Source organism: Aricia agestis, chromosome 13 (genome assembly GCF_905147365.1).
Source record: "Aricia agestis chromosome 13, ilAriAges1.1, whole genome shotgun sequence".
Classification (NCBI taxonomy): domain Eukaryota; kingdom Metazoa; phylum Arthropoda; class Insecta; order Lepidoptera; family Lycaenidae; genus Aricia; species Aricia agestis.
In genome coordinates, this window is record NC_056418.1 from 13375984 (window position 1) to 13393191 (window position 17208).

Below are 17208 nucleotides of genomic sequence, written 5' to 3' on the forward strand. Positions count from 1 at the left end.
AAGTCCAGGGAAGGTTTTAAAGTGACACGAAGTTCACCGGGACAGCTAGTATATTTTTTTTATAACATTCCTGATGAATTTCAAGATAGCATCTACACACAAACCAACTCTTTCACATATTCTCCTGTTTGAAATCTGAACACATTAACACAATTATTTTGGACCTGAGTATGGGCTGCTCATAGCGTTAAGTTTAAATTGATTTAATTTTGTTTTGGCCTAAACCAATATTATGTCAAGTTTCATTCGGTAATTCAACAGCCAAATAATTTTCTTACTTCGCTGTCGAAATTATAGAATCCAACTTGACTAAGGGCATAACATGATATACATTTTTAACCTTACATGTCTGTAATTTCATCATCTGGATAGCAAAGATCCCTTTTAACCAAGACAAAAGTGGAAGCACTCAAGTCACATCTTGCTACACTTGTCACACACCAAATTGTCTCTTGTCCACAGTTCTGGTAATGTTTATTTCTTGAGCCAGACGACCATAGGTTCGAGTGGTTCCCGCTTCACTCGGTCCATCATGGGCGTGGCTCAGGGAAGACATATCTCGTATTTGATCAGCTCCGTGCCACCCGGCGACCGGATCACCAAGCCTCCGACGTCTTTCAGGTCGGCCCTGAAATGTTTTGTTTAAATTATGAGCATGTTTTAAAAAGATTCTATTTATGATCACATTATTTTTGTGAAACGTAAAAAAATACGAAGTAATCAAACTTGTAATTATTATTATACACTAGCTATTTGACCGAGCTTTGCTCGGTTTTCGATAGAACACGAATAAAATAACATTTTCTAAAAATGATTCCTAACTAGATCGATTTATCGCCCCCGAAACCCTCTATATACTAAATTTCATGACAATCGTTGGAGCCGATTCCGAGATTCCTATTATATATATATACATTTTAACAAAATAATTGTTTGCAATGTGTAGGCGTTTGGAAAAAATATATTGGAAAAGGCACTCAAAAGAGCAGGAAGAACTTTGTTTTAGCCCTCGTATAACTATTTTATTTAGTCATGGCAGGGTGATTTTGTCTCCTACGACAATAATGATATTGTACCATCAGAGAAGTTGATTCCTAGGCAGATAGGCAGATGACCTACGTAGTTTGGTCGCGATATGTCAAACCCAGCCGACAGATCACAATTAACATTGAATTTACATGATCCGACCAAATGATGTTGATCTGTCAACTGCCTTGGAATCAATTTCCTCAATAGTACAATAACTTTTATTCCTAGTAAATATAACTTTTTTCGCAAGGGCATTAGATTGAAGTATTATTAAAACGGAGTGAAGTTTTAGTACTCACCCGCCCGGGTGCCGCTTGTGCGCGAGCTGCGCCGAGAGGGGTTTGCCGTCGCGGTCGACGAGCTGGAGTTGCGAGCCGCCCGCCATCAGCCGCCGCCCGCCCACCACTATCTGGTTGCCGATCACCTGACCCGACCGGTTTGTCACCTGGAAACGGGACAGAGACAAGAATACTTACACTCAAATTTACGAAATAAAGCCGTTGACATTAATAACTGTCACTTCTATATTAACACAAACTTGTGTACCGAATACATACATATAGTATGCATGTATTTGGGTCACATTTTGTGGACTCATGGTCAAATTTTTTGACACAGTTACTCTTCTTTAGTTTTAATTCATTCATAGCCATTACTATAACTGGTGACTACCACCGGTTCGGTAACTATCCCGGCGAGAAGAACCGGCGTAAGAAACTCCCACGAGGCCATCTTTTACTAAAAAGATGGCCCTGAAAATTTATCTTTTAAAAAATATAAAATTACAGTGTAAAAAAAACAGAGTAGCCCAAATCTATGCCTTCACGATACGTAACTTCGTTATTTGATTGGTATATATGTCGTAGGATGATTTGATAAATCGAATTATCGCGAAAATTCTAGGGACTTCACGAAAACACGGATAAATAGACAATGGTGATTACATTTTTCACCTTTTTAGTGACAAAAGGTAGTGTTTTCGCGAGTCGCCTTAATAAGATTGCGAAACGAATCGTTAGTTATTATCGAAAAAAATCACTGGTCGGTTTAAGCGCCCCACAACAACATCTTCTCTGATTGGTTGAAGACTTGACGTTTTAAATTAAAGACGTCAATTCATTGTCACGCGTTGTTTTGTTTGTGGTTGTTTTTGTAAGCGAGCTAGCAGTTTTTGATATTTAATGTGTTTAAAATTGCAGTTTGACTTGAAAAATAGTGCGAAAAGTTTAATCTAAAAGTGTGTCTGTAAATACAAAATGTCTGATACAAGTGAAATTAAACTAAAAAGTAAAGTTCCTATGAAGAGGCATTGTCATTTCTTACCCTTTATAATTCTATGGTGTATGTTCAGAAAGATACATAGGAAAAGATAGTAACCAATCAGAATAAGAGTTGGCCAGTAAGCAAAAATCAAGCCAATCAGCGTTAAGAATGTGCAATGTTACTAAGGCTTTTCCCAAAAAACCTAACTTTTTTTTAATAAAATTGAAAAATATAAACAACATTATCTAATTATCCGTGTTTTCGCGAAATCCCTAGAATTTTCACGATAATTCGATTTATCAAAAAATTCTACGACATATACAAGAATTGCTCGTTTAATTGCTCGTTGTATCTGATAGATATAAGTTTGCCATGATATTGCTAAGGCTATAACTTAAAGTTACGTAAGTCGTAGTTACGATTACGTAATGCCGCCTCTCCACATAGGCAAGCGCATTTGCCAACGCGCTGGCGGTGCGCTTGCCAACGCGCTTGTGCGTAATCCACACGTTTGCGTCAAGTGTCCTTTGAAGCTACCGACACCGCGCGGCAAGCTCGCAAGCGCACCGGCCAACGTTCAAATACCTACCGCCAATGCGCCAACGTCCGTTCTACACGTTGGGCCAGTGGGTGGGCCTTGCCAACGTGCCAATAGAATAATAATGAAAATACTATGTAAATCAGAAGAGATACAACTAGTCGCAGTAAGTAAAACTCCGTTGCACCAAAATTAAATTACCACGCGGGATATTTTTTGTCAAAGTTTTTTAGGGTGAATTCGGGAATTTTTTAAGTTAAACTCAAAAACCAGAAAAAAATCTTTAAAATAAAGCACAAATTTTCCAGCCGTAAGCGAACTTTTTTTTCTCTGGCTCTCATACTAATCTAACCACTGGACACCAGCACTCTTAGTTTTGTCGGTCGCGGTTAGCCGCGGTAAAGATCGGAACGGTACCTTCAGTTTATCTCCGCATTGTTTCTATATCGCATTTCTACTGTGGCCATGCTAAGGCTGCAGGTGTCGGGATACATTATAAACACAATCTTACCACTTGTATCTGCGTCGGTTGTTGATGCTCCTGCTGCTCCAACTCTAACTGCACTTGTTGGTGCTGCTGCTGCTGTTGCACCTGTTGTTGCACCTGCTGCTGCACCTGCTGCGCGACCTGTTGCGCCGACTGCTGCGCCGCCTGTTGCGCCGCCTGCTGCTGCGCCTGCTGTTGCGCCTGTTGGGACACCTGTTGCTGCATCTGTTGCGTCTGGTAGAAAAAATCATTACAATTCAATTACATTATCAATTTACTAGTAATATGTACTCTTGAAAAACATATTTTTAACTTTTTTATTATTTCAACTACTCAACTGTCTAATAACTAAATTGTTGAGATATGTTAAGAGAAAAACGCTATCAAAGGACGTAAATAATGTGTAAAAGTTTAAGGACGCTATCACAAAAATTATTACAAATATTAGCAGGTCAGTACGAATATCGACGTTAAAGACATTAAAATAACATTCAATATCAGCGCGCCTTGTACAGTGGCGGTTACGACGCTCGTCGCTTTCTTGATAGGGCGAAAATGTATGAAGAAATTTGAGAGCGTTTCTTATTTTTCTTATAAATGGAAATGTTATTTATTTTTATATAAAATATTTATCTATTCGTACACGGGACTAAATAAGCAACAAATTTGTTGTATATTTATTTTCCTTAGTTCAGTCAGGCCTGTCCCACTCGCGCTTTTAGGTATCGAACTATAAGTACCCCTTTAAAGGGGCAGATCACAAGGGACTCACAAGCGAGCGGTGACGCGCGCGCAAGATTTTTTCGTCGCATATATCTACGTACTGATTTAACCGCTGTGACAGAATCATTTTAAATCTGATAAATATGAACAATTGAAAAAAGTCAAAGAAATATTTCAATGAAGTAATTTAAGACTTTAAAATACAAAAAAAGATAAAAAAATACACAAACATAGCAAATAAACCAATTTGTTACAAACAAACCGCATACTACACTAAAACTATTATAAAATACACGTTGGGTTACTAAAATTTGATTATTACTATAAAAAAGTTTGCTATTAGTAGCTATAGTAATTAAAAGAAGATTATTTTATTTTCTAAAAGGTGACAATCTTGATTTCGTCAGAAAGGGTATCTCTTACGCGATAGAAAGAGAGCGCACATGTAGGCAAATATAATTGTAGGCACCTAGCACTGCGCGGTCGGAATTTGAACTTTATAGTATCGCAGCAAGAGTTGTTATTTTTTTAAACGGGTTTCACGAGTTGGACTTCTGTTGGTACTACTAATATATATTCTGTGGTTCAGTGTATTTAGCTATAATGGTACCTAATCAAACCCCATTTTTTTCAATCCTTTGCGATTATTGTGATGGTTAAAACGTATTTATGTGAAAATTTTGTATGCGGCTATACCATTTTTATGGTGTAGACGTGGAGAGGAATATATTATCTTTCATTTGAAACCAAAATATCCTCGCAGTGTGACTCCTAATTCCTTAAAATGGTACCTGAAAATCGCTGATATATGTGAAAAAATGTGATAGCGTTCTTAAAGAAGACAATGCGACGTGATAATGTTCCGATTTAATAGCTTACAATAAATAATTTGCCAGAGTGAAAGTAAAGCTTAACAATGGCAATTACATTAAAGATTGAATATGATCTTTCTAATAGCTCAGACTTACATTCCTCGGCGGCAGATCCATATGCTGCCGTTGGTGCAGCATGAGATGATTCTTCTGGAAGAACGCTTTGCCACACTGATCGCACACGTGCGTCCGTAACGTACAACTACCGTCCGGATGCCTGCAATAACGTTTCAAACCCCTATTAGGCTGAGTTTCCACCAGAGATGTGTTGAGAGGAATGTGTTTTTAAGATTTAAAAGTATCGCTGCGCTGAGCGAGGTCACGTCAGTGGATTCGTAGCCTTAAAACCCTTCTCAAACTCCTACTCAATACTAATCTTAGCTTAGCTGATACGCTCAGCAGGCAGCATGTTAGGATCGTATTTAGTATTTTTTGCTGGGGCTAAAAGTATTTAAATTGGGAAAAGGAGCATAATCTTCAGCGATTTGAGCATTATTTCACCTTGATGAGTGGCAGTCTTCCACGGTGCGTTTCTCGCGTAACTTTCTGCTGCGCACTGTAAAACTCTGGAACGAACTGTCACCAGCAGTTTTTCCGGACCTATACGACCTGCAAACCTTCAAGAAGAGAGCGTATTCCCACTTAAAAGGCCGGCAACGCACCTGCAGCTCTTCTGATGTTGCGAGTGTTCATGGGCGACGGTAGTTGCTTTCCATCAGGTGACCCGTTTGCTCGTTTGCCCCCTTATTTTATTAAAAAAAAACTTATCCAACAGACATACAGAAACAAATTATATTTACCGTCTTTGATGAGCCAAAAGTCCGTGTTTCGCTGCGAATCCCTTTCCACAGTCCACACAAAAGTGTAATTTAGGCCTTGGCGAAGTTATGTGGTGATTCTGAAAATATCATTTCATCAAAGACAAGAGCCACAAAATAAAGAAGATATAAAGAAATTATAATATTCATGTCCTTGACGCCAGTTAAATTAATCACATTTGGTGGCTTCATATCACGTTGTCCCTTTTGTTCATCGATGAAAGAGAAAGCATGATATTTTTGCAATAACTGACTGGCGCAAGTCAGCCCTATAGTCTGTGAAAAAAGTGAAGAAATTAAAAAGTGGCAACATCGTAGTGTCATCCCTTTCAAATCAATGTAAGTAAAAAGGGATAACACTACGATGTTGCCACTTTTTAATTTCTTCACTTTTTTTACAGACTATACATGTGCTATTGTTACGTACCGTGGCAATAACTTGTGTATGTACTACATTGCTATTAGGATTGGACGCGATTATCTGAATGGGTTGATCTGAAATAAGAGAATACATTTTAGTTTAAACTTGTTAAATTATGTTTATTCAGTGCAGTTACATAATTAGCATATAAGTACGTGCGTACAACACGCATTGCTTCATTGCAATGCTGTATACAGTGCGGTCAAGTTTCAAATGGTCTTGAATAGTTATAAGCCCATAATATAATAATTCAGTGTTTCTTTATATGGAAAACAAAGAATATTAAAACATTTACCATGTGATCCAATCATACCATATTGCCCTACGTTGCTCGTGCGTACTGTATGCACACATGCATAATATAGTATTTGTCCTGTACGCACGTTGGTCTTGTGCACGCACACGTACTTTCACGTACTTGTTTTGGGTACTCTAATGAAACATACGCGATTATATGCGTACCGTACACACAAGCGCATGTACAGGCGCAGGCGCGGACGCTGGTGTGTAGACGGACGTTCGTAGCAACGTACGAATCACTCATGTTATATTAATGCGTACTAATATCTTGCTTGTTATGTGCGTACTGTACGCACACTGGCATCTTGTATACATCCTACGCGCATCCACGCGCGTTTTCTGCGTACTATACTCACACAAGCACGTGCTTGTCGCACGATTTATGTATACGTACTATGTGTAGCATGGTGTGCGGCAACCAGTCCCGGCTGCAGGCCCGCTGTGAGCGCGCACAGGTCCGTCACGCAGGTGCGGTCGCCCGCGTGGAGTCGCACGTGCAACGATAACGCCTCCTGTTACAAATGATTACAAGTTAGTAACTGTAACCTGAGTCCACAGCTAGCACGTTTTCTTTATCAAGGGCCTGTATTTACTTTGGTTAGTGTAAGTGATTAGGAGAAATAAAAGGACTTGCGCTAATCAGTCGCTGTCCACACTTACTTTCTGGTTACTATAGTTTGTGCGTTTTAAGATGATATGGGTGACACATTATAATTGACAATAATAGGGAAGTTACCTAAGAAAATTAATCGATAATTTAAAAATATCGAATCACTTCGTAAAGGAATTGCAATCGAAATTATCGATTTCGTACTGAAGTTTCAGAGTGGCGCCGGCGATTTAAAATGGCCGCCCTTTTTATCAATTTGATTTCGATTCAACAGTGTCAATCTCTATTAGCATAAGTTCCATTTCATGCATCTGACATTTTTCAAATATTTTCTTAACAATAATTTTCACAGTTAAAATTTATAATTTTATATTAATAAGGTAGCATTTAGCAACTTTTCATTTTTATTCATTTACAATTATAGGAAACATTTGTTTTTGTAGATGGAATATAATTTATTACATTTTGTTTTTTTTTGTTTTCTTGTAAAAAAAAACCCGTAGCAAGGAATATGAGAAGTGTCACCCATATCATCTTAAAACGCACAATCACCTCACAAATATAATCACCTGCTATAATCACCTGCACTTATCACTAATCAAAGTGAATACAGGCCATAACGGGCGAACGTAATCGATTATTTCAATTTGATACATTTTTGATCAGTATACGTATAAGTACGTGCAAAAACTTACTTTTGTGTTGAAACACGAGCCACATTCCGGACACGCATAGCCTGTAGATTTCTCCGAAATGATTTGACCATCAGCACCAATAACCTGAAACATAAACAAAAGTTAATTATCACAAGCAATTATTATAGACTATTAGAGTATATTATTATAGATTTATTGCTTTGTAAATTCTACTAAGTATAGAAAAAATATTATGGTCATGTAAACAAAGCAAGTCATAAAGTCACCTGAACTATTTGTGGTTTAAATTCGTCTGTTTTGATAACTGTAGTCTGTTGTTGATGCTGTTGCTGTTGTTGTTGCTGTTGCTGAGCCTGTTGTTGCGCCTGTTGTTGCGCTTGTTGCTGAGCCTGTTGTTGCGCCTGTTGCTGCGCTTGTTGTGCTTGTTGCTGAGCCTGTTGTTGCGCCTGTTGCTGCGCCTGTTGCTGTGCTTGTTGCTGTGCCTGTTGCTGCGCCTGTTGTTGTTGCACCTGTTGTTGGTGTTGCGCCTGCGATTGCAGATTTAAACAGTGCCTCGTTATTTTAGAGTGCTGCAACAGATCCTCCTTGCTTTTGAAGGCTTCTCCACATTCGAGGCACGCTACGACACCTTCTCCAGTGTGAATTCTACAAAACAAACAAAAAAAATATAGCAATTACTGCAAACAAAGAAAATTTTTACAAGCTGATCATGCATAGAGAGATAGGTAACATAATGTAGTGGTATAACTAGTATCTATACAGCGGCGTGTACAGGTATTTGACACAAGGTATGCAGAGTAGTTGATCACTCAACAAAGTTTAACTTTTAATGGTATTGCTAACTGCATGATGAATCCAGCCAACAAAGGTTAGCTTCCGGTTTGTTATCACGGCCTATCTATACTAATACCCCCACACCTCATGGCGACCCTGCCTTGCCGTGGCGTGGGCAACGTGGTTTTTAACGATCTCTCTCTTTTTTAATCCTTCCGCCCTCGTAATTTCTTTAAGACTTTTATTATCATCTTTGTATAAAGTATACACTCTGAACAAACGAATTTAACAAAGTTTTTCCGCTTTGAGTAATTGTTATATACTCTACATTATCTATAGTTTATGACAGTGATGGTCGTTTCCATAGCACCGAACTTGTTGATTTCACTTCAATAAATTATTCTTACAATAAAGTGTTTACTACAATACAAATGGTATTTCAAATATACAATACAATAAGTAATAAACCATAGTAACTTACTTCATATGAGCAGCCAGCGTCCTCTTCTGAAGGAACTCTTTAGAGCAGACGGGGCAGGCATGAGGCACCCGCCCGTGCACTCGGCCGTGGTTGACCAACTGGAACTTCCGAGCAAAGGCCACACCGCAGTCAGGGCAGACGAAAGGCGATAGGGAACCGTGGAAGCGGCTGTGCATTACTAGGTGCTCCTGGAATAGATTAAAAATGATTAGGTAACATGAAATCGAGTTCTCATTTTAATTTCGAAAAAAATTAAATCCTTGTTTATGATTGGACTGATAATAATTTATTGCATTAGTAGTTTTCTTTCTTCAATTGTCTTGTTCTGCATCAAACGTGTAGTGTAGGTAGCAGTATTCCCTGTCCCTAATTCATCCGTCTCGTAAGTAGCTGTGTGACGTCACCGATATATCTATCTCGCTCTCACCTTCTGCGCGAAGCTCTCTCCGCACTCGTTGCACACGTAAGGCCGCTCGCCGGCATGGTATTATGTGCTGTGTGACGTCCCCGATATATCTGTCTCGCTCTCACCTTCTGCGCGAAGCACTCTCCGCACTCGTTGCACACGTAAGGCCGCTTGCCAGCGTGATACTAGCTGTGTGACGTCTCAGATATATCTGTCTCGCTCTCACCTTCTGTGCAAAGCTCTCTCGGCACTCGTTGCACACGTAAGGCCGCTCGCCGGCATGGTATTATGTGCTGTGTGACGTCCCCGATATATCTGTCTCGCTCTCACCTTCTGCGCGAAGCTCTCTCCGCACTCGTTGCACACGTAAGGCCGCTTGCCGGCATGGTATTATGTGCTGTGTGCCGTCCCCGATATATCTGTCTCGCTCTCACTTTTTGCGCGAAGCTCTCTCTGCACTCGTTGCACACGTAAGGCCGCTCGCCGGCATGGTATTTTGTGCTGTGTGACGTCCCCAATATATCTGTCTCGCTCTCACCTTCTGCGCGAAGCTCTCTCCGCACACGCATCGTTGCACACGTAAGGCCGCTTGCCGGCATGGTATTATGTGCTGTGTGCCGTCCCCGATATACCTGTCTCGCTCTCACTTTTTGCGCGAAGCTCTCTCTGCACTCGTTGCACACGTAAGGCCACTCGCCGGCATGGTATTTTGTGCTGTGTGACGTCCCCAATATATCTGTCTCGCTCTCACCTTCTGCGCGAAGCTCTCTCTGCACTCGTTGCACACGTAAGGCCGCTCGCCGGCATAATATTTTGTGCTGTGTGACGTCCCCAATATATCTGTCTCGCTCTCACCTTCTGCGCGAAGCTCTCTCCGCACTCGTTGCACACGTAAGGCCGCTCGCCAGCGTGATACTAGCTGCGTGACGTCTCCGATATATCTGTCTCGCTCTCACCTTCTGCGCGAAGCTCTCTCCGCACTCGTTGCACACGTACGGCCGCTCACCGGCGTGGTACTTGCTGTGCGTGACGAGGTGCCGCTTGAGGGGGAATCCCCGCCCGCACTCCCCGCAGATGAACGGCCGGTCGCGACTGTGCACCTGTGTTAGTAAAACAATGAGTAAAATCTCTGTTGTTTGGCGTCATATTTTGCCCTTTTTAATACCACAATAATTGCAAATCCACGTTTTCACTAGGGGACATAATATTTTGTCTCGCGACCTTGTCGCCCGACACGAAATGTACGTGTCCCGCGACATGCCGCCCGATGTCGCAGCGACATCGGGCGGCATGTTACGGGTTGCGGGACTTGTCGCCGTGCGACATATTGTTGCAGGAACAAACTACGTGAATGTCGGTCGACTTGCCTCCGCGACATGTCCCCTAGTGAAAACATGGCTTAACAGTTTTTGAGTCTGCCAATATTCTACATAGTATATACTATACTAATGTAGGAAAAGGAAAAAAAGAATATATATTCTTTTTTTCCTTTTCCTACATTAGTATTTAACACAAATAATATATAATAATATATTGCAGAATAGGTCTTATAAGACGTAAAACAATGAGTAAAGAACAGTTAAAAGAAAAAAGAAACAGAAAAAAAAAGTTAATTTCTAAAGAAACAAAAACAACTCACCCTAGAATGCGTAACCAGATGATGTTTCAGTGTGAATGCCATCTTACACTCGTGACAGCGGTACGGTCTGTCGGCAGAGTGGAGTAACAGGTGTGTGTTGAGACAGTGTTTCCGGGCAAACGCCTTACCGCAGTGTCCGCAAACGTGTGGACGCTCACCTTAAATAAATAATTAAAATTTGAATATACAGATGTAGACCGCAACGTTATAAGCCTACAATCATAATATTAAGTAATGACTCACCCATACAAATTGACTATAAATATACGAAAGTGTTTTTGTCATTAACATTCAAAACTAAACAGTTTTGATTTTTGTTACAGAGATAGTTTCGAGGGACCAAAACATAAAATAGTTTTCATCCCATCTAGTATAAGTCACGCACATCTTCATAGCCTTAGTGTAACATTTTTAGTTGTCTTAGATCTGGGTTTCTCAAACTTTCGGCTCTACGAACCCCTGTTAAAATTTCCAGGTGACAGCAACAGCAAACCCCTTACTAACTAATGAAATCCCAAGAAAACCAAGTGCCAAAAGAGAGCCCCTGTGCCTGCCAGTTATCAAGCCACCATTACGTAAATCTTATTGCGAACCCCCTGCCGTTAAATGGCGAACCCCTAGGGGTTTGCGTACCCCACTTTCAGAAACCCTGTCTGAGATTATGCGTGGGAGAGCCATGCTTCGGCACGAATGGGCCGGCTCGACCGGAGAAATACCACGTTCTCACAGAAAACCGGCGTGAAACAGCGCTTGCGCTGTGTTTCGCCGAGTAAGTGAGTTTACCGGAGGCTCAATCCCCTACCCTATTCCCTTCCATACCCTCCCCTATTCCCTTCCCTTCCCTATTACCCTATTAAAAGGCCTGCAACGCACCTGCAGCTTTCTGATGCTGCGAGTGTCCATGGGCGACGGAAGTTGCTTTCCATCAGGTGACCCGTTTGCTTGTTTGCCCCTTATATCATTAAAAAAAAAAAATGCATGGAGTGAGTAGATATTGTCAGCACTTGGTCACTTATTAGAAGTAATTTTACATTATTGGTAGATATTGCATACCTGTATGCACCCTTGCATGCGTAGTGAGATGGTGTTTCAGCAGGAAGGACTTGCCACACTCGTCGCACGAGTACGGCCTCTCTTTCACAACAGGCTGCGACACCGCCATCACCGTGTTCGTCATGATCTCCGTCTGCGAATATATCGTCTACCACTCGCTTATTATACTATACAGTCAAAGAAAAAAGTTAGCAGTTGGCTGAGGAAGGACTATGAAAGGTGCAAAAAAGTATAAGGCAAAATTGAGACTGCAACAAACCACAAGCTGCATGGAACTAGCTTAAAAAAATATTGTGGACTTAAAATACAAATAAGTAGTTGATTGATATCTTTGCAACAAGAATAGTATTATTTTTTTTATTTTCTGATAAAAAAACAATGCAAACACAGAATTTAAATATTATTAAATACTTAGCAAATATATGAATCACAACACAAAGGTGTTCAAAAGCTCATTTTTTTTCATTTAAAGTAATTAGCTAATACTGCAGTCTGCAACACACATTTAGGTTACCAATTTAAAATAAATCTTATTGGACACTTTACTCCTTACTGATAAAAAAGTCACACATTAATGGTTATCTGTTCTCATGTAAGTAACAAAATGTTGTAACTTGTAACCAGTAAATTATTTTACTACTAAGGAGGTTAACAAAATTTATGTATAAATATAATCAGTAAGCTTACTTTTGGAGAATTATTAGTAGTTCCGGGCTCCTGTTTAGCGTGTATAAGATGATGTTGTGGCACCGAAGTCTGTATAGTTTCCGTTTGCTGCTGATTCGTAGCATCTGCTAAGCCTTTCAAGCCTCCGTTGAGTAATGTATGATTTAGCTGCGACGCATCAATGACTGGTGTTGCTATACCCTGGGCCTGGAGTGCCCGCTTCATCAATATTTCGTTACACTCCTCGGCGGTCAGTTGTATAGGACCTATCGGTGTCATAAACGGTTTCGATGCCAGGTTAGCAGCTGAAATCACATGACCTACTTTACGTATTTTATTTGTTCTACACACATTAAGATTTTTAGCTTCATAAGTAAATATTTCGCAGAAATGATCCTGACCAGCTGTAATTTTCTTGAAAACAATCTATATATATAAAACTCAAAGGTGACTGACTGACATGGTGATCTATCAACGCACAGCCTAAACCACTGGACGGATCGGGCTGAAATTTGGCATGTAGGTAGATGTTATGATGTAGGCATCCGCTAAGAAAGGATTTTGATCAATTCTACCCCCAAGGTGACCCCTTGGGGGATAAAAGTTTGTATATAATAATACCTGCTAACGCGAGCGAAGCCACGGGCAAAAGCTTGTTTTACTAATATTTAATAATATATAAAATATAAAATAAGAACAGAATTAACTTTGTATATGTAGTGAATTTACAAAAACAAGTAATGGTATTTCATTTTCAGTCATATTGTATTAGGCTTTAAGGCTGTTTACACACCAAAGCAGTGTGAAAAAGTGATACCTACATCAATAAAGTGAGATGCAACATGTTGTACTGTCAGGGCTTTTTGCAGTTTGCAAAGTCAGTAAGGTATATACCCTAATAAAAAATTATCATAAACTTACTCTGAATTGTAGTAGTTTGATTTTGATGTTGGTTCTTATGATGGATGTTCTGTGTTGGTGCTTCATTTAGTACGAACATGGCCTTCCGGCCAGCCATTGGAATACCGGAGGTCACGACTCTGGTGACTTGAGCTGCGGAATTCGCAGACACTGTCACCGCAAGTGCCCCAACTTTTTCTTGCACCTGCGGTGTCTTATGTGACATAACAGTCAAAGTGGTTTCTGGGGAAACCTGAAAAAAAGGTTAGTGTGAACCATAAAAAATTAATAAATTAAAAATTTATAACAAAAGTTGAATCTGGTTAGGATAGCACTTAATAGACGTGCAATAGATTAATATTGATTTAGGCTTAAATTTAATTGTTGTTCTAATGGAGCGACATAGTCAATGTTGACTAAGCTCCCTAAATAAAAAAAATAAAAAAAAAGTTGAATCTCAGCAAAGCAATAAAAATATTATGTATGATTTTCCAATGATGATCTTAAGTTAAAATTCCATTTAAGCCTGCACTAAGAGATATTTCATAATTACTTAAATTAAAATTAAGTAGCCATTAAAACATGTGCAGCTATTAAATTTTTTTTATTATTTTTTGTTTCTTATTCTATTACTATTTTTTATACCTCTTTAACACATCCATCGTGAGTATTGCAAACACAATAGATTTTCTATTGCTATGCGGCAGCCAGCTGCCGCTTTGGGATTGATAGGTTAAATCTAAGCAAAGTTTAGAAGACTGGACTTTTCTCGCAGTTCTTAATTTACTAGGTTCTAGTCACAGAAATGGATATAGTTAGAACCGTCATGTTGCTCCAATTTATATAAACACGAGCGTGTCACTTTTTTTATACCTACTGTGACGTCACAAGAGCGCTTTAGTGATGGGAATACCCATACGCGCGGAATCCGTTCGAAGGCATCTCCGCGCCCCGTCTCTTTTGCCACTTTAATAGGTATATCGATTTTTTAATCAATTATTATTCGAGTTAATATACAGAGGAATGATAAATGCTTGCCAGGACAGCTAGTAATATATCATATTATTCTAAACTAAATCACTAAACAGGAACATAAATACATATTACATAAAATATAATTACCGAGTCACAAAATATCCCAAAGCGAACATTATCATTCCTCTGTTTCATGTCTGTTTCGAAAATCGATTAATTAGAATCGAGAATATGTACAACACTATTTGCTTCATTTTACAGAAAAATCAGAATATTGACTGTACCTCGAAACTAAGCGATGAGTGAAAGTATCCATCGTTTTATTTCCATTGTGCGCTCAATAGCGGACAAACAGAATGGGCTCTATAATTTTCTAACTAAAGCGGCAATGTATTATGAATCACGCGGTACACACGCAGTCACGTAGATTTCATGGTAAAAACAACAACCACCCACGATTAACATTAAATAATTGATTTTAAAATAAAGGACACATGATTAATAATAAAATTACTTACCGATGAAAAGAAATATATCCACTATTTAGACCAACGTTTCTAGTCGAATTTCCACAGCCCAGTACGGCACAATTAGACATTTTTTAGAATTCCGATTGACGTCTGATTCCGATAACGTTGGAGCGCAGACTAAGGACAGACTTTCGAACTTTTGACATTGTACAACGTTTGGGAACGCAATGACACGCGATGTACATACACATGGCAGTTCTAACTATATCCATTTCTGTGGTTCTAGTATATAAATCTTACATGATTTCTACAAATATTCTACATTATTAACTAACTATTATGAGCTAACTATTATTAATAACATTGCACCTACGATTATTGGACACATTAATTTGGGTTGTTCATTACTTGTTTTAATGGTTTAATTAACTATAATATACTTACTGTGTTTCCTAGTGTGTAGCTCAAACTATTTGGTGTGTCCACTTCACATTTTGTGGGATCTGCAGTGCTTGTGAACCCCCAAGAATACCCAAAACCCGAGACGTTGCTCGGCGTAGGCATACACATTTTTACCGCCTATAGCCTCTAGCTACATAAAAATAAACTTTGAAAAATTTACCAATTCGATTGTAAACACTAGTCTTGACAGATTGGCCATTAGCGTGTACGCTTTCACAACTACTAATGCACAATGCACCCGTCAATCGAAGTTTTATTACACACTTTATACACGTTTAAGCACATTTTTTACAACTTCATTGTACACATTACAATCAAAATCACTGCAGAAACGCGTAGAATTATATAAATAATGTGGAACTAAGGAAAAAGGCGGCACGGGACGCTTAGCCATACATTGACAAACACAAAATTAAACCGTTTCATCGCAGTTTTAGAGTTAAATGATGCACAAAAACCCATTTTCTTAATATAATCATTGCAATTATTATATTTTAGTATCAATTATTGGCACTATAAAATAAAATCACGAAAACAATAATTTTATCGCACACACAAAAAACTAGACGCCATTTTAATTTTTATTGTTTATGGTTTTTATTTTTTATATTAATCCTTCATCCTATTGTTAAAAGCAAAGACTTTAAAATGTTATTTATTGTTTGACTAGCTGTTGCCCGCGACTTCGTCCGCGTGGACTTCAGTTTATAGTACTTTATAGCGCGCGATGTCAACAAAATTGGTGTCAAAAGCTTTTATAAAAAAACCCTGGTACCCCTTAAATCAATACAGCTGTGCAGTGTGCACACAATAAGTATTTCATTTTTTTATATTAAACTTTATATTTTATGCCAAATTTTAAAGCTTATTTAGCCCTCCGATTACACAACTTTACCCATAAACTATTTATCATTGATAGATTTAAGGTTACGTCACTGCACAGATAAAGTACTGAGTTATTTAATACCGTAGAATAGATATAACAATCGAAAAAAATCGAAACTTAAATGTAAGATGATACCACGTTTTATAGGAAGACTTTTGAGCAAGCGTCAGCGCGATGTAGAAGACGCACGGCGCCATCTATTATGAATTGTTGGAACTAACTTAATTTGAACAAATTTACGCATTTTCACCCCCTTACAACCCTTTTTTCCAGTAAAAAAAGTAGCCTATGTCCTTTCTCAGGCTTTAGACTATCTGTATACAAAATTTCATTACCATCGGTTCGGTAGTTTTGGCGTTTGGCGTGAAAGCGAGACTGACAGACAGACAGACAGACAGAGATACTTTTGGCGTTTGGCGTGAAAGCGAGACTGACAGACAGACAGACAGACAAAGATACTTTCGCATTTATAATATTAGTATAGATTATGTGCACACTGCACAGCTGTTTTTGGGTATTTTGATTAATTAAGGGCCGCGCTACACCGGAATGGCAGCGGCGAGGCGAGCACTTTCAGCGCTGCCATTCCGGTGTAACGCGGCCCTAAGAGGGGTACCACTTACCAGGGTTTAAAAAGTTTTTAAATTTGACACAAATTTTGTTGACACCGCGCGCTATAAACTAAAGACCACGCGGACGAAGTCGCGGGCAACAGCTAGTTAGTTAATATTAACGTGTATAACAATCAAAAGAATCGTAAAACGTACCTCAACATGGTA

The 17208-nt window shown here is 39.1% G+C and overlaps 1 protein-coding gene across 1 annotated transcript; it reads right to left on the bottom strand.

Moving 5' to 3' along the window:
• Positions 1 to 228: 228 nt before the first annotated feature.
• Positions 229 to 16058, bottom strand: LOC121733340 (zinc finger protein 665-like). The gene is made up of 16 exons (XM_042123555.1): positions 15526 to 16058; positions 13658 to 13889; positions 12758 to 13056; positions 12071 to 12218; positions 11018 to 11175; positions 10335 to 10478; positions 8973 to 9160; positions 7984 to 8362; positions 7757 to 7840; positions 6846 to 6963; positions 6158 to 6225; positions 5713 to 5810; positions 5009 to 5129; positions 3342 to 3551; positions 1329 to 1474; positions 229 to 628 (listed from the first exon to the last, which is right to left on the bottom strand). The coding sequence occupies exons 1-16, from the start codon at positions 15649 to 15651 to the stop codon at positions 544 to 546; spliced, it is 2604 nt and encodes an 867-aa protein (XP_041979489.1). The 5' UTR covers positions 15652 to 16058; the 3' UTR covers positions 229 to 543.
• Between the last annotated feature and the right edge of the window lie 1150 nt (positions 16059 to 17208).

Coding starts and splice junctions, on each gene's coding strand:
- LOC121733340 (XM_042123555.1), bottom strand. CDS start 15,651: ATGTGTATGCCTACGCCGAGCAACGTCTCGGGTTTTGGGTATTCTTGG. Junction 6,964..7,756: donor GCTCGTGTTTCAACACAAAA/GTAAGTTTTTGC, acceptor CATTTGTAACAG/GAGGCGTTATCGTTGCACGT. Junction 1,475..3,341: donor AACCGACGCAGATACAAGTG/GTAAGATTGTGT, acceptor TCCCGTTTCCAG/GTGACAAACCGGTCGGGTCA.